Source organism: Bufo bufo, chromosome 5 (assembly GCF_905171765.1).
Source record: "Bufo bufo chromosome 5, aBufBuf1.1, whole genome shotgun sequence".
Classification (NCBI taxonomy): Eukaryota; Metazoa; Chordata; class Amphibia; order Anura; family Bufonidae; genus Bufo; species Bufo bufo.
In genome coordinates, this window is record NC_053393.1 from 521,748,342 (window position 1) to 521,767,362 (window position 19,021).

General features: G+C 44.1%; 1 protein-coding gene across 1 annotated transcript in view; it reads left to right on the forward strand.

Moving 5' to 3' along the window:
- LOC121002910 (probable assembly chaperone of rpl4) overlaps positions 1-19,021 on the forward strand; it is a 408,505-nt gene that overhangs the window by 341,019 nt on the left and 48,465 nt on the right. Inside the window, exons 9-10 of the mRNA XM_040434561.1 lie at positions 616-669; positions 8,652-8,762. Of these exons, the coding sequence (XP_040290495.1) occupies positions 616-669; positions 8,652-8,762 (165 nt within the window). The remainder of the gene's footprint in view (positions 1-615; positions 670-8,651; positions 8,763-19,021) is intronic.

Genomic DNA, 19,021 nt, shown 5'->3' on the forward strand with positions numbered 1-19,021 from the left:
CCCCAGGGGTTAATATCCACGCGTGGCTGAGAGACTGAACACTGACACAGAAGTTGGTCAAAGCAATCTCTAATTTTTAATACATGGGGTAAGCGTATTATACATCTTCAGAAGAGGGCAGTCCTCTCTGAGGCTTAAACATTGTTTCATTGGTCAAAAAGGAAGAAGAGATAAGAGAGAGGAGATTATTCACCTGCATTTGCGCAGTGAATACCACTTTGGAATGTGAACTAATGTAAACATCTCGTTACCATCGCCGTTTTGGAATGGCTTCTATTCTAACAATAATACTGCATACGTCATATGTGACACTTCAAAGAGGTGCTTCTCTATAGGCAGTGAATAATATATATCATCAAGCCATATGATTGGCTTACGCATCTCCACCACACTCTATGGGACACCTGTAGTAAGATGAGAAATCAGACACTGCCCGCAGCACTTTGCCCCCCTTCCTCTCCAGCCTTGAAACAAAGAGAGGGGTGGGGGGGGGGGGAGGCACTTGAAGAAGAAAAAGTTTAACTCATTACAGTCCTAGATATACAAAATATAGAATAAAATTCACACATCTTTAACATCCCTTTCAAAAATGTATGTTTCCTTTTTGTTTTTCAGTTGGCTACAGAGGTTTTAGAAGGGCTGTTGGAAGAAGATGATGAAGTGATTCAAGTAAGTGCTTACATGTTTGAAGAAATGTAGTGGCACCATAGACCACAAATTTTCCACCCAACCTCCACTTTTTTTACACCCACCATTGCTTCATATCATAGTTCCAACCACCTCTTCATTTTCCCCACCACTGTCAAATGTCACTTCCACTCTATTTTTTCATAGTCCCATATCATTGTCTCAACCTAGGGTTGGGCGATATAAAACATATTCCTACAATATTAAGAAATTTATTGCGATAATGATATGTATTGCGATAAATACCCATTTAGAAGGAAAAAACACTCAAAACGTGCACTCGTGTTTCCTTGTTGACCCCATACATTATGTTTCCTGGTGTAGTAGCCACCAGAGCATAGCGGCTGTTATCCAGTGCTGGTCTCCTGGCTCCGGGGGTTTACAGCCGGTAGATGCTATTTCTTGGTGAGATATAGGACCTGAGATGACGTTGTGCCCATGTGACCAGACTTTCCTGTGGGCGAAACAATGCTGAGAAGTTTTGTAGATAGTGTTGTTTTCCCTGGTTTTCAGGCAGCTGCTGGAGACATTCTACACTGTAGATATGGGCATACTGCGCAGCTTACTGATGTCTAATGTGCGCCGGCTGTTTTAGAAGAAGTCAATACTGTCAGGTGCGACTGCCCCTATGACATTACTAAAATACAGCTGTAAATAAGAAACAGCAATATCACCATATCACCATTTCTTAATAACGCGGTATATCATGAATTCCGGTATATTGCCCAATACTATATCAACCTTCCCTCTATTTCCTCCATAACAGTCCCATGTCATAGTCCAAACCAGTCCTCTGTAAATTTCACTATTATCCCATGCCATAGTTCAGGTAATCCCAACTTCCCTCTACTAATGTCCTATGTTATGGTCCCATCCTCCAGTGTGTTTTCCTCATCACTGTCCTCTGTCATAGTCCCATAAAGAAGATGATGAATTGATGCCAGTAACGATGTTTGATGAAATTTTGAGGCACCGTAGACCACTCATTTTTCGACCTTGCGTAACACACTTCTATTCTATATCATAGACCTAACCTCCACTTTGTTATTCCCACCACTGGTCCACGTCACAGTTCTATGAAATAGTCCCAACTTCCACTCAATAATCCACACCATTATCCTATGCCATAGTCCCAACCTTCTTTCTATATATAATTCCCACTATTATAACATGTCACATCTCCCACTCTATTATGTCCACCACTGGATCATGTTATAGTCCCTATCACCACTCTAATTATCTCAACCACTTCCCATATTATAGTCTCAACTTTGCATCTGTCATTCCCATAACCACCCCATGTTATAGTCCCAGTCCCCACTCTATCATGCCAACCACTTCCCATGTTATCCATGTAGATTGTAAGCCCTCACGGGCAGGGACCTCTCTCCAGCTGTACCAGTTGGTAATTCATCTGGTTTATGATTAGTGCAATTGTCTATATTATGTATGTATACCTCTTCACATATGTACCGCGCTAATAATTCCCATAACCACCCCATGTTATAGTCCCAATCCCCACTATAGCATCCCAACCACTTCCCATGTTATTCCCATAACCACCCAATGTTATAGTCCCAATCCCCACTCTAGCATCCCAACCACTTTCTATGTTGTTCCCATAACCACCACATGTTATAGTCCCAATCCGCACTCTAGCATCCCAACCACTTCCCATGTTATTCCCTTAACCACCCCATGTTATAGTACCAATCCCCACTCTATCATGCCAGCCACTTCCCATGTTATTCCCATAACCACCCCATGTTATAGTACCAATCCCCACTCTAGCATCCCAACCACTTCCCATATTATTCCCATAACCAACCCATGTTATAGTCTCAATCTCCACTCTATCATGCCAACCTCTTTCATTGTTATTCCCATAACCACACCATGTTATAGTCCCAATCCCCACTCTAGCATCCCAACCACTTCACATGTTATTCCCATAACCACCCAATGTTATAGTCCCAATCCCCACTCTAGCATCCCAACCACTTCCCATGTTATTCCCATAACCACCCAATGTTATAGTCCCAATCCCCACTCTAGCATCCCAACCACTTTCTATGCTGTTCCCATAACCACCCCATGTTATAGTCCCAATCCGCACTCTAGCATCCCAACCACTTCCCATGTTATTCCCTTAACCACCCCATGTTATAGTACCAATCCCCACTCTATCATGCCAGCCACTTCCCATGTTATTCCCATAACCACCCAATGTTATTGTCCCAATCCCCACTCTATCATGCCAACCACTTCCCATGTTATAGTTCTAACCTCCATGCTATTATCCCCAACACTGTCCTATACCATAGTCCAACTTTCCCCTATGTTATCCCAACCAGCGTCCCATTTCACAGTTCCAATCTCCACTCTATTATGCCAACCACTGTCCCACGTCACAGCCCCAACTTCCTCTCTATTATCTCCATAACCATCCTATTTTATAGTCCCAACCTCCAAACTTATATCCCCGCCAGTGTCTCATGTCATAGCTGGGGAAATAAACACCAGGCCCTTTTGTATCGGGGCAGCCACGATGGGGTGCCTAGGTTGATATTCACATTGTCTCCCTCTTTTCTTTATACTCCCAGATAGCAAGTAAGGATTAATTATAGGTCGTGAAATTTTATTCCAAACCTGGACATCCCCCAAAAAAATTCTGATAAAATAAATTCTGGTTCATAAAAGCGAACGACTCTACGCTCTTATTTCAATACTGTTTTAACCCCGTCCTGTGAAGTGCAAGCTCCTTCCCACCATTCGTCTGCACACCCTGCAGCAAATGGGCTCAGTTCTCCTTAAATTGCCTGTATGTGTAATGTTCTGCTTCAAGAAATCCTCTGCCAAACCAGTCAATGGCTTTTTAGTTTTTCATTTACTCTTATTTTTGGAGAGCACTTCAGCACATTATTCCTGATCGTACCTTATGAGCAATCCACTTTCACACATTCATCTTCATTTAAAACATTTTTTCCCAATCTAACGAGAGTGATTCTTTGTCGAATAACACTCATGTATTTAATAACACGTTACATGCAGAAAGGCCTCGGATTCTCCGCCTTGTATTTTTTCTTCTTATCCCCGCACCCTCATCAGTCAGCTGTTTCAGAGTAGCTCCGGTGCAGGAAGTCTGTGCCAGAACTACACCACCTCCAGTCCACAGGGACTAGAAGCAGCACAGTTGGGACACTCAGCGCTGAAACGGAGAGCTGATGAACAGGCTAGTGCCTTTCTTTTTTATTTTTTATGCGTTCCACCTCTTAATTCAGCTTAACTTGGCATTCGACCAACCATCCTTTAAGCCCTGCCCCTTGAATGGAATGGTCAAGAATTCCCACAAAATCCCCACTTTGTTGCGGGGTTTGAGTAACCATGCTCCTTTAGTGGGCCAATTAGTGTGATTGTCCAAGGAAAGAGGGGACCGTTGGTGAGTATCTTAAGACACCATTTTTTGCAAGAATAAAATCATACCAAAATGTGAGTCTCATAGTCCAGAGTGGAGCAGGATGTGCACCAGACCCCCAATCTGTTTCCTTTATGATCCAGCAGAGTGCCCACGAAACCCTCTTCCTAATTGTAAAGGGATCCATATGGTGTCATTGCATTGGGTCCTCTGCAATCCATGCTGCCCCTTAATGGGTTCAGGTCCAGTGTATTTAGGGTCCTGAGGACCAGGAGTAGTTTAGTCATTTTTAGTAAGTGTAAGGTTAATAACAATGTTGTTTAGGTTATTCTTTAATAATAAAAAAAAAAAAGAAAGATCAAATTCTGATTCATAGTTGGCGCTAGCAAGATGGTTCTCTTTCCCTGGAAGATACCTCTTTGCGTATTATTTTACCATGGGGCATTGCCAATCAGTCTCCGTACACAGCTGGTCTCTTTAAGGAGACCCAGCACCCTGCCTGAAATAGTTTTTTTGTAATTTTTGGCTTTAAGAAGTGGCATGATGAGGCTTTGCAACTTTTTGAACTTCTTTGCTGAAAAATATTGCAACTTTACATCACCCACTCCAGTTTTGACAAATTGTTGGGGTTATGTATGTTAATCGGCTTCACTCCAGATTTATCACTATGATTTTTTTAAATGTTGCAAAATTGATGCCATCTTACTCCAGTAAGTGGGTGGCCCAGAAAACGGAGTAACCTCTCAAGGCAGAAGAGTTACACTTGCACCAAATTTGTCAGATATTTGATCAATTTGGTGGAAACTACAGCAACACAGACTCCTTCAAACTGACTGGGCTAATGTTATGGCAATGATTGGTAACAGGGAGTTTTTTTTGTGGGGGAGGGGTATTTTTTGTGTACTTGATTTATTTTTACTTTTATATATTTTTTTTACTTTATGGTCTGGCCCTAAAAGGTCAAAAAGTGTAAAATCACTGGCAGCCAGCTTAAACTCGCTTGCTAAATATAAAATAATGGGAGGTCCTTAAAGGGGTTTTCCAGTTTGCATCATCCTCTAAAATAACATATATGACGGTAGCTGTAATTCTGTAATGTATTTTTTTTTACTTTTACTGCTCCCATCTCCTGTTCTGGGCTGTGGTCATCTCTTTCTTATTTCCTGTGATGTTATGTCCATGGGTGGGGCAGTGATAGGGGAGTGTCGCTGGGCGTTGTTAGGGGATGTGATAGGGGAGTGTCTATTTAACTAGCTGGGTAGGAGGAGCTATAATCTAGCTAGCGTGGTGCTGGAGCTGTGGCACAGGAAGGAGAGGTGCATCATGGGTTTGGTTGGATACAGCAACATGAAGTGCTACATACAGGACAGGAACAAATCAAATGAATTGGTTTACATGCATTTTCAAAATTGAAAGAAAATTGCATGGGGGGTATACACGAAGTAAGCAACTGCAACCCCTTTAAATGGTTGCAGTGAATTTCTACCCTTGCATAGGCCTTTGTTTTCTACTTGTGCTGAAAAAGCTCCTGAATTATCACTATACCAGTTGAAGCCCCAAATCCCCTGGATAGCCACTGTTTCACTGCTAAAATTCTGTCTGCTTGCAGCCACCACTAGAGGGAGCTCAGGAGATTACTGCATACTAGTTACACATTAAATACAATAATACCATTGTATGCAGTAAGCTCCAGGACTCCCCCTAGTGGAGACAAGGGGTATCCACTATTGTATCACTTAAATCTATGTCTGTGCAAAATATTTGAGCTCTGCAGATCTGAAAGGCATAAAGATACGTTTAAAAAATCAGTACAGAATGTTCGATTGAAAAAAAAAAATGACTTAAAAGATGAATATTCAAATTTTTTAAATGTAGTACTAGGAAAAAAAAGACATTCAAGTCATGATCACCATGGGCTACTTATGTTCCTGCTAATGAAAATAAAAATAAAATTGAGCGGTTTATAATACAGTGCTGGCATGAGGTCGCCCCGGAATTATAATACTGTAAAGAGTGTATTGTAATGTAGTGTAACGTAGAGGATATGGACTCATTTCATAGTCTGGTCCCCCGCAGAGATGATGCACACAACAAAGCACTTACCGTAATAAAGCAATTCAAATTTCAGAACTGGTCGCCACGGCAACGGTAAGAACACAGGTTAATTAACTTGGTTGTACATCCTAAGATCTGAGGCATCGATTATATTGTACATATAGGTGCCCTTCGATGCCACTGTATTTTGTAAGAACTGGCGTCGTCACCGGTTCCCCATATTGATTCTCCTGTATATGCCCCCACCTCCAGCAGGTAAGCCGTTTTCATCAGTATTGAAGGAAATACTAATGATAATTAATAATGAGATGTGTAATACATGGTTACCTACTCTCCAAAATGTTTTTACTGTGTAAACGCTGCCTATAAATCAGGTTCATGCACCCATCATGATGGCTAGAGTGCCCCTGTCAGCAGCACCATCACAGTGACCCCCATGGACAAAGGGCGTGTTTGCAAGGGGTTCAGCCAGCAGTGGCAGAATGCAACCCCAATAGACTGCACTAGCAGAGTGCCACCCCAATAACCTGTCAGCAGAGTGCCAACCTAATAAACTTTCAGCAGAGTGCCATTCCTGTAAACTGTCAGCAGAGTGCCACCCAAATAAACTACACTAGCAGAGTCCCACCCCAATAAACTGCACTAGCAGAGTGCCACCCCAATCAACTGCACTAGCAGAGTGCCACCCCGATAAACTGCACTAGCAGAGTGCCACCCCTATAAACTGCACTAGCAGAGTGCCACCCCTATAAACTGCACTAGCAGAGTGCCACCTCAATAAACTGCACTAGCAGAGTGCCACCCCAATAAACTGCACTACCACAGTGCCACCCCGATAAACTGCACTACCACAGTGCCACCCCTATAAACTGCACTACCACAGTGCCACCCCGATAAACTGCACTACCACAGTGCCACCCCGATAAACTGCATTACCACAGTGCCACCCCGATAAACTGCACTACCACAGTGCCACCCTGATAAACTGCACTACCACAGTGCCACCCCGATAAACTGCATTACCACAGTGCCACCCCGATAAACTGCACTACCACAGTGCCACCCCGATAAACGGCACTACCACAGTGCCACCCCGATAAACTGCACTACCACAGTGCCACCCCGATAAACTGCACTACCACAGTGCCACCCCGATAAACTGCACTACCACAGTGCCACCCCGATAAACAGTAACAACAGTGTCCTCCTCCCCCGGTTTATTACATGATGTTTATGCCGCTACTCTACAAATTAGCGTTTTATCTGTTGCTTCATTCTGAAGAAAAAGTATCTTTAATCCATATGCAAATGAGCAATTAAGTGCACAAAGGGCAGACTAAATGTCACGCTTCGGCGTGGGAGGGAAACCCACACCGAGCGTAGGAGGGAAAGGGGTGATTGGAAAAGGCCTGTAAACTAGGGAAAGGAACAGGTCACCTCCTAGAGAAACCCTAATCAAAGTCCTGACTGACTGCAAGTATGAACTGACCCCAGAGGTAGGTGAGTTCATACACGGGAACCTAAAGTCCTAACTCACCCTGTATGACCCTGGTACTAATGTCAGGACAAGAGACAACCTGTTCCTCCAAATGGTAGGACGACCAGGAGTCTCCCTCAGGCCTAAACACAAATGTCAGGGAAAAGAGCAACACAAAAGAACCCCAACAATAAACAACAGGAGAAGGATACACTTAACTTCAAAAGGCTATGGAAGCACAGGAACTCCGTTGAGATCCAAACACCGGCAATTCACAACAAAGCTATAAATCGCACGGCATGGTGGGGGCAGCCACAATAAATAGGGAAGGTTAAATGACCACATAAACAACACCTTAGGTAAGGGTGTGGCCATTTCCAAAAACAACACAGACACGAATTGATCCACAAGGGACCTGTCAGATCAATCTACGTGTTGCCAGTCTCACTGATTTCCTGGCACGGGAACGTCCGTGACGCTAAAGCCGCTCTGTGCACCCCTGCTCCGCCTCCTGCTTCCTCTGCCAGCTCCTCCCTCTTCTTCTTGATTGTCAGGGCCAGGTTCCTGTGTAGTCGCCTCGTCTGGCCCTGTCGGTAAAGGATATGCCCATGTGCATGTTTGAGTGAGCGGGCCTATGTGCCTTCCACTGTGCCATGAAGGAGCAATATGTGTTCATCTTTTCACCCAGTATATCCATGTGCATATCTTCTCCTGGTGAGTGTGCCCGTGTGGGTACGCCTTGTTAGCTGCATTATCTATGTATTTGCCTCATGTGCCTGAAATCTGTCCACCAAAAACCAGAATCTGAGCATTGCTACCTGAAGTCCGGTGGCCTGCATCACATACACCGCCAGTTCTTTGCTTTGGTCATTTTGCTTATTTATTCTATTTTTGATTCTCCCTTATCTCATTATTATGGATGAGACGATTCTCACCCACCAAGGAATATCCTCTGCCCCTCTCTCGCCTGCTGCTCGCTGCCCATAATGATGCCCTTTTTTGACCCTTGTCTTATAGGTATGGTATCTTTTGGGATGGGTCTGTTATCTGCAAGCCAAGGAGTCTGACGAGGAGGAGGAAGACGCTTTCAAGGACTCTGCCAGGACGTATCTAAGAAAAGCCAAAAAGGTAGACAGCTGCTTTATGCATATCTTGATCTCTTTTTATCCCCTGTGGTTCACCTGTCACCGAGAGTAAGGGCTTGGTGTTCTCGGCTTTTTTTTTTTATATGAGAAATGTGCTGCGAGACAGGGAGGATGAATAAACCACTTAAAAAATAAAAAGTTGAGAGATATTTACTCGTGTTCGCATTTGTACTGTATGTGGATATGTTTTTATTGTTCACCACTCTGAAGTTGCATTTGTTCCTTTTCATTATGATCAAAAAGATTTGAAAGGAGCTCGTGAAATGGGTTTCGGCAAACAAAAAAAGAAAAAAGGGATTACTTTTTAGCCGTGACAAAATCTTGCTTATCTTTTTTTTCTTTTTCTTTTTTTCTTCCCTGAAATATATTTGCTCGGAAATAGAACGCTTTATTATGTTTGTTTTATATTTTCCATTACGTATTTATTTTTGCTCAGCCGGCGCTTAGTGTGATAGCGGCCTCCCGCTTTCCAGCTCGCTGTTTAAATGGCCGGGAATTGCAAACAAGTGTATTGTAAATTCCCATAGGAAAACCAGGATTAAGTCTGCATAATGTATTTTGCCAGCCTGCCCAGGTGCCTGCACAAAAGCCGCTGCGGCTGTATAGCGAGATGGACAGATATATCGATTGCTTTGTTGGAAATTGAGGGCATCGCGGAGGCACGGGGCGCTATCGATTTCATGCCTCGATGGTGCCATTCCAAACTGGCTGCAGTAGCGAATTCTACAAAGGAAGCCTTAACTGGTCGTCGTTTGGTGTTACAGTATGGTTTCTGCAATGTAGCAACTTAGATGCAGTGTTGGAGTGGCTTCTTGAGGTGTGCCAACCGTCTAAGCGGAGAAGACGGCGATCCTGGAGAGCTAAGTCACCCCGAGTTGTCACACTATCTCCTATCAATCTATCTAATATCTATCTACAGTATCTATCTATCTATCTATCTGATATCTATCCATCCATCTGATATCTCTATCTATCTATCTATCTATCTATCTATCTATCTATCTATTATCTATAATCTATTATCTATCTATCTATCTATCTATCTATCATCTATTATCTATCTATCTATCTATCTATCTATCTATCTATCTATCCATCTGATATCTATCTAATCTCCCTCTGACCCATCCATCCATCTGCCTCTCTATGCTCCTCTACGAATCACATCAGTAATGCGCCCGAGGTATTGCTGACATTTGGTAGTTGGGGGCAGCGATCCCACCACTTCTCCGCTGCAGACGGGATCTGTTCTCCCATGAATACTGGGATCTCGTGCAGTGGGATGACGCCCCCCGTCTACATGACCGCCTCCAGCAGATGACATGCTCTCTGTATCACACGTAGGTACACGGCTCCCACAGGTAGATCATTAACATATAAATGGTTTGCCATGAATTTGGATCTATCTATAAGCCGTTGTTTCCTTTCTGCCGCCTGATGTTGTCAGTCAAGCGTGGAGATGTCAAGAGCTGATCTTACCAGGGATTCAGCCGCTCACTTAACGTACAGGGAGGACGCGCACTCGAGATTCTGCAGCCCATTTACATAGTGCGGGAGAGAAACCTGTAAATCCCTTCCTTATTACTGAAGACTTTGCCTGTTAGGATGCATACATTTCTGGAGAAGCTTGTGGGGCGATTCTCCTGTGGACGGTGCCAGGCTGAGCGGCGGCTCTTGGAGGCATACTATTCTTGCTGTAATGGCGCTAGTCTCATACCTGTAATGCACCGCAAAATCATCTACAACTTTTTGTCAAATTGAAGCTCACTATAAGGGCTCATACACACAACCGTATGTATTTTTTGTCCGCAAAACACAGATCCACAAAAAAATTATTACATCCGTTTTTTTGGTTTTTTTTGCGGATCCATAGTAACGATGCCTGTCCTTGTCCACAAAACGGACAAGAATAGGACAATTTTTGTTTTTGCGGGAAAGTACTTGCGAACATACGGATACGGAATGCACACAGAGTCAATTCCTTTTTTTTTTTTGCAACCCCATTGAAATGAATGGTTCTGCATACTGGCCGCAAAAAAAAAAGAAACAGAACAGACATGGACAAAAAATACTTCTGTGTACATGAGCCCTTAAAGGGATTCTGTCACCTCGTTTTCGGTTATAGAGCTGCGGACATGCACGGCTAGATCGCCGCTAGCATGTCCGCAATATACCTGTCCTATAGCGCTGTGTGCTTTTAGTTTGTTTAAAAAATGATTTAATAGATATGTAAATGACCCTGGTAAGGTGCCCAAGGGGCTGTAATAACCTTCTTAGAGCCCAGCCATGCCCCCTGTGAAGGAGCCCAGCACCGCCTGCGTCCTCCGAATCTCCTCCTTTCTTCACAGTTAGATCGCCGTAATCTCGCGATGCACGAGCTCACGCATGCGCAGTTCCTTCCCTGAGGCTGATGCCAGCACAGGGAAGGAACACTATACCGGCACTGCGCATATGGCAATCTAACTCTGACGAAAGGAGGAGATTCGGAGGACGCAGGCGGTGCTGGACTCCTTCACAGGGGGCGTGGTTGGGCACGAAGAAGGTTAGTGCAGCCCCTTGGGCTCCTTACCAGGGTCATTTACATATCTCTAAAATCATTTTTTAAACAAAATAAAAGCACACAGCCCTATAGGACACGTATATTGCGGACATGCTAGCGGAGATCTAGCCGTGCATGTCCGCAGCTCTATAGGGTAAAACAAGGTGACAGAATCCCTTTAATCGGTGAGAATTGTGTTTCTAGGTCTTTCCAGCACAGGTTTGCCACTGGTTATGCCACGGACGTCTCCCATCGGAGATGAGTCCCGCTATCCCCATTCAGGCGGAGAATGGATGGACAGGTGGCGTCGCCCTCCATTTGCTTAAAAGGGAGTCACAAGACCACAGAGCATGCTAGCCGAACCAGGTCCTATTGAAGTCAGTGAAGAGCCGTGCACCCCCTGAGCCACCCCCGTATTCATTCTCCACCTTGCAAAGGGTGAAATCCGCGGCATAAATCGCTGCAGATCTAAAATGCTCACAGCAGTGTATACCACAAATTTTTTTTTTTTTTTTGCTGCAACTTCAAATCTCAACCATAAAATGCTGCCGTGCAAATTTACGGCAGCACATCTCAGTTCCATGTGGACATACCCTATGAGTTAGAGGATCGTCTCACACATTGATGGCGCATCGCTAGGATTTGCCATCAATGTCCGATGTTTGCAGGTCCCACCTCTGTCCCCCGCTCCTATCTCCAGAATGGGGCCCCTGAAGTGAAGGAGAGCACGTTGCGTGCGGGTGACCTGCTCTCCATGCATTGCACTGGGAGTTCTGAAAATACCCGAGCGAGAGTGTTTTCTATTTCCTGAAGTCCCATAGCCGTGAATAGAGATCGCACCGCCCATGCATGGCCACTTCTCTTTTCACTGCTATGGGACTTTTGGAAATGGCTGAACCGGTGTTGGGCGATTCTCCGAACTCCCATAGCACTTCTTGGGCCCCATTCTGACTTTCTGACATTGATGGCGTATCCAAGCAATATCCCATCAAGGACTCCTGGACTCCTCTATACTGTATTTCTAAGTACCCACTTTGGAAACCTAAGGTTATGTTCACACATAGCAGATATGCTGCGTATTTACCGGTGCAGATATCAGCAGGGTTTTACAGTACCAGCAAAGTGGAGGAGATTTTGAATAGTCTCATCCACACGCAGCGTAAATTGATTTGCCATGTGCATTTTAAACCCAAAACCTGTCCATTTCTGCTGCCGATCTCCACGGTGCGATGCACAGGGGGAAATCAGCTTCTCATCCGCACCAAATTCTGCAACACACGTGGAAATGTAGTGGACGTTCTGCTGCAGAAAATCCGATCCGTGCAGCCGCTCCCTGAGCCTGCCTGTGCATGTTTACAAGCAGAATTTCTGCGTGGGTTTTTGTGCAGTTTTCTCTGCTTTTCGGCACCAAAATCCGCATCCGGATTTTTTGCTCTGATACGTTAAAGGGGGTTTTCGGGATATTAATATAGATGACCTATCTTCAGGACAGGTTATCAATATCCGATTGGCGGGGGTCCACGACCCGGCACCCCCGCCAATCAGCTGGTTGAAGAGAAGGCCACGCTCTGTGCGAGCCCAGCCTTCCTTTGTTTGTTTACTTGCCATCGACAGCGCAGCGGCGAGCAAGGGTAATCGCATCCCGCCCTATTTAGTTCAGTGGGAAGCAGCACTTTCCCAAAAGAAAAAAAAAAGCAGCATGCCCTATCTTGGGGTGGAATTTGCACTAAATCTCCCGTAAAAGTAAATGGAAAGCTGAAAAAGCACCTCCATGTAGGTCCATGCATTATTTGGGGCGTTTTTTGGCGCAGCTCCGCGCCAAAAGCCTTGAGCTAAAAATGCTGCTTTGTGTTGAAGTGAACACAAATGTGGCAAAAACTGCACGAAAAAAGACATTTTCAAAATCTGTTGTGTGAACATCCCGTAAGGCTAGGGCTACAAAAAGGATACAACTACATTGCGACACATGTCGCATCAGTGACGCGCAGTATCAGTGACGCGCAGTGACGTTCAGTGGTGTCGCACCAACTTGGATGGTTTTTTGTGCGATTGTCGTGTCGAAGTCACAACATTTCTCAGTGCAACACCATTGACTATTATTATAAAAAATGTTGCGCGAATTTTCTGTGACACATGTCGCCGTGTAGCCCTAGCCTATGGGGATGTGCACACGGCATTGTAGTTTATGCTGATTTTCCACGAGGAATTTTCATGCAGTTTTAATGCATTTTCGCACAAAATCTGTACAGTATGTGTTTCTTGTGGATTTTTCAGCAGATTTGCCCCAGAATTGCGAAGGGTGAAATCTGCAGTGAAAATTTGCACAAGCAGTTGACATGCTGCGGAATTAAATTTTTGGACCACATGTCGAATTCTGTTCCGAAATTTTCTGCACCGTGTGGATGAGATTTAAAAAACACTGAAAATCTGATGACCTGTTACTGCATCTAAATATTCTGTCCTTCCCTTAATCTTGGTAACTGAGGAGCTGAATATAAATGTTCTTTTTTCACAGGAAGGCATCTATGTGATGGCTAAATTTTGTTCCTTAGCACACCGGCAATCTTCCAGCTGTCTCCACCCGTTATGTGTGATATCAGCTTCTGCACAAAATATAACATGCCTACAAGATTCATCCCAAAATACTCTTTTTTATTTTTTTTATTTATTTAGATTTTTTTATTTTTGTTCTGGTTTAATTTTTTCCCCCAGCAGCTTTGATTCAATTTCCACAACTGACAATGTGATCTGACATATCAGAAAAATGTATAAAGTGAATTTGATCACATATTATGCAAATTTGAAGAAGCAAGAGTTGTCCCCGCCAGAAAAATCTTTTAAAGGGGTGTTCCCGCTGTTTAATATTTTTGACCTATTTTCAGGATAGGTCACTCATATCAGATTGGCTGGAGTCCAACACCCGGCACCCCCGCTGTTCAGCTGGTAAACTCTTTGCAGCTCACCAAGCATAGCGCGGTGATTGGTATTGCAGCTCAGTTTTCTAAGGCTTATGCATGGATGACCTATGCTCAGGATAGGTCATCAATAACAGATAAGTGAGGACTTGGCTCCGCCACCCCCCACGGTCAACAGTTTGAAGGGCACGTGGCACTCGGGCCAGCACTGTGGCCTTGTCATTGCTTACCAGGCACAGTACCTTATATTGTGTAGTGGCTGTTCCCGTAGTTCAGGGATGGCCAAACTGTGGCTCTCCAGCTGTTGCAAAACTACAACTCCCAGCATGCCCAGACTTCCTACAGCTATCAGACTACATCAGGGCATGGTGGGAATTGTAGTTTTACAACAGGTTGGCCATTCCTGCCGTAGTTGCTGGGATATGCCCCCATTGTCTGATAGGTGCAGGTCCCACGTCTGGGACTCGCACCTACACCGAGAACGGAGCCATGAAAGTTGTGGAGAGCGCACTGCACTTGCGCAGCTGCCCTCCATTCATTTTTATGGGGCCGACAAAAATAGCTGAGCACTGGCTCAGCTATTTCCATTGGCCCCATAGAAATGAATGGGAGCAGTGGTCGCGCAAGCTTGGTGCGCTCCCATTCACTACTATGGGGAGAGCGCTTGGTGGTGGCCAGACCAGGGGAAACCTTGGGTCCTCTGGCCAACACCTTCCCCGTTCTATTCTCAGTGTAGGTGCGGGTCCCAGAGGTGGGACTCGCACTTACAGTCTTGTGAAAAAATTAGGACACCCTTTGAAAGCATGTGGTTTTTTGTAACATTTTTAATAAATGGTTATTTCATCTCCGTTTCAACAATACAGAGAGATTAAAGTAATCCGACTAAACAAAGAAAACTGAAGAAAAGTCTTTTCAAGATCTTCTGTAAATGTCATTCTACAAAAATGCCTATTCTAACTGAGGAAAAAGATAGGACACCCTTGCCCCTAATAGCGAGTGTTACCTCCTTTGCCTGAAATAACTGCAGTGAGACGGTTCTTGTAGCCATCTACCAGTCTTCGACATCGGTCTGAGGAAATTTTACCCCACTCCTCAATGCAGAACTTTTTCAGCTGTGAGATGTTTGAGGGGTTTCTTGCACGTACAGCCCTTTTCAAGTCACCCCACAGCATCTCAATGGGATTCAAATCTGGACTTTGACTTGGCCATTCCAGGACTCTCCATTTCTTCTTTTTCAGCCAATCTTTGGTTGATTTACTAGTATGTTTTGGGTCATTGTCATGTTGCATGGTCCAGTTCCGCTTCAGCTTTAATTTTCTAACTGATGGTCTCACATGTTCTTCAAGCACCTTCTGATACACAGTAGAATTCATCGTGGATTCTATGATGGTGAGCTGACCAGGTCCTGCTGCAGCAAAGCAGCCCCAAACCATGACACTTCCACCTCCATGCTTCACAGTTGGTATGAGGTTCTTTTCTTGGAATGCTGTGTTTGGTTTACGCCAAACATGTCCTCTGCTGTTGTGTCCAAATAATTCAATTTTGGACTCATCTGTCCAAAGAACATTATTCCAGAAGTCCTGGTCTTTGTCAACTTTATCGCTGGCAAATGTCAGTCTGGCCTCGATGTTTCTCTTGGAAAGCAAAGGTTTCCTCCTTGCACACCTCCCATGCAAGTTAAACTTGTACAGTCTCTTTCTGATTGTAGAGGCATGTACTTCTACATCAACAGTAGCCAGAGCCTGCTGTAGTTCTCGAGATGACACTTTAGGGTTTTTGGATACCTCTTTTAGCATCTTGCGGTCTGCTCTTGGGGTGAACTTGCTGGGGCGACCAATCCTGGGCATGTTGGCAGTTGTTTTGAAAGCCCTCCACTTGTAGACTATCTTCCGGACAGTGGAATGGCTGATTTCAAAATCTTTTGAGATCTTTTTAAATCCCTTCCCAGACTCATAGGCTGCTACAATCTTTTTTCTGAAGTCCTCTGACAGCTCTTTTGCTCTCACCATGGTGCTCACTCTCACTTCAACAGTCAGGAGCACACCAAACTAAATGTCTGAGGTTTAAATAGGGCAAGCCTCATTCAACATGCAGAGTAACGATCTACTAATTATGTGCACCTGGTGTGATATACCTGTGTGAGATCTGAGCCAATTTAAGAGGGAATACATGTGAGGGTGTCCTATCTTTTTCCTCAGTTAGAATAGGCATTTTTGTAGAATGACATTTACAGAAGATCTTGAAAAGACTTTTCTTCAGTTTTCTTTGTTTAGTTGGATTACTTTAATCTCTCTGTATTGTTGAAACGGAGATGAAATAACCATTTATTAAAAATGTTACAAAAAACCACATGCTTTCAAAGGGTGTCCTAATTTTTTCACATGACTGTATTAGACGATGGGGACATATCCTAGCAATATGCCCCCATTGTCTCAGATGGGAATACTCCTTTAAGGTACATATAAACCTTGTTAATGGATTGGGGTTGTGCATCGGGAAGGGGAGGACAAGAGGGGTTCCCGTCTGGACTTTCTCAACCTCCAGAACATGTGGCTTCACCAGTAAATATGGGAGGGATGCTGTGGGAGACACAGTTCACACATAGACACGCCATTTTCATCCAGATCCTGGAGCCATGTGGTCAGACGTGCTGGCCGGACGTTATGTCCACATAAGGCCAGGCATGAGATTGGTAATGAGAGTAAAGCAATCATTCCATTAGCCTCATTAGTTTCTCGGGGGGCTCAATTAAGCCATTGTTTTCCCAGCCACTACTTCCATTATGTGGATAGTGACGGGTAGACCCAGTGGTGCCGTCCCCACAGAGGGTCTGACGTGTGGTCTCCGGTGAGGGGCTCGGCCTCAGGGAAATACATCCACCAATGCACAGTTAACATTGGGGAAGGTGTTCCCAGGGGAATGAGCTCAAACCCGGGGACGGCATTGGGGTACTGACTGAGGGATGATGGGGTTGTTGCTGGTTGGAGTTGGATTCATGCGCTCGTCGTGGTGTTCGTGGTCTGTGACTGCAAAATATACCGGCGAGAGACAGTGGTTAGAGCCTGGAACTGGGCAGTGGACAGTTCTCAGCTCGGGATATAGTGGACTGGGTCTAAAGATGGGTCATCCATATTTAAGTCCTGGAAACCCCTTTAATACATGGGTAACAGTGTGTGTATTGCTTGCAAATATACTTTTGTGCAACCTTATTTAATATACTTTAAAGTTTTTACCTGCAATTGTATCAGTACACCAGTTAAAATCTTCTCAGCACCTGGTTGCATTCAACAAATCGAGGACTTTGCTATTTACTCAAAGTGAGTTTAATTTTCAGAGCAGATAATTTTTTCTGCAGCTGCACCATACAGACAAGGTCACATCCCAATGTGCCATTTCATCCACCTGCTTTTATAATGAAGCAGTTACAGACCACAAGCATTGATATGACCATGTTCTGGCAGTATACATGTTGGTGTGGCCATGTTGTGAGATCAGAGCTGTTGGTATAACCATGTTTTGAGGCCAGAGCCATTGGTATGACCATGTTCTGCGCTCAGAGGCTTTCCTTTGACAATGTCCACAGACCAGAGTCTTTAGTATGACCATGTTCATAGTCCAGAAGCATTAGTATTATCATTTTGTGAGACCAGAAGCATTGGTATTATAACCATTGGTATAACTATGTTCTGTGCTCAGAGGCATTGTTATAATGATGTTCAGAGACCAGAATCTTCTACATGTCCATGTTCACAAACCAGAAGTTCTGGTATTACTGTGTTGTGAGACCACAGGCATCGGTATGACCATGTTTAGAGACCAGAAGTATTGGTATTACCATGTTGTGAGACCAGAAACATTAGTATGACCATATTCTGGGATCAGATCCATTGGTATGACCACATATCAGGACAAAGGATGTTGGTATGAGCATGTTCTGAGATCAGAACCATTGGTATAACTATGTCTTGAGATCAGAGGCATTGGCATTACCATATTCTGAGATCAGATCCATTGGTATGACCATTTTCTGAGATAAAAGCCTTTGGTATGACCATGTTCTGAGATCAGAGACATTGGTATCACTATGCACTGATATTAATGTTTTGTAAGACCAGAGGCATTAGTATGACAGACTTTTGAGATAAGAGCCATTGGTATAACCATCTTCTGAGACCAGAGGCATTGGTAAGACCACATTTGGAGAACAAAGGTATTAGTATGACCCTATTCAGATACCAGAGGCATTGGTATGACCATGTTCTGAGAGCAGTGGCATTGATTTGGCCATAGTCTTCTTCATTTTTAGTACTTTAAAACAATAACCGTTAAAACAATTCTAAAAACTGAAGTTTCTCACATTTTTATTGCCGGTAGATTACCGGAGAGTAACATATTCTTGCACTACATATATGTTGTGCTGGTAGACAATAAGCATGTGTCATTAAAAGTTTTCCACAGATAAACAGCTGCTCAACCTATTTGCATTGAACACAACTACTTCTCCGAGGTGCCAACTTGTGACAGCTGCTTTACATGGAGAGATAATTATGACACACTTACGAGGACAGACAGTAACACAGTTCTGTCCAAGACTCTTCTTTTTCCGTCTTTCACTATATCACAGCATTATATATCTGTCAATTCCGCTTGTGACAACATAGACTTCAACAGGAACCCCACCACGCTCTGGAGAATTGTGAAGACCCTTTGATGTGGAGCTGATATGTTTGTGTAATTAATGAGGCAGCTGTATTCAACTTCTGGTTTCTTAACACAAACTGAGATGGT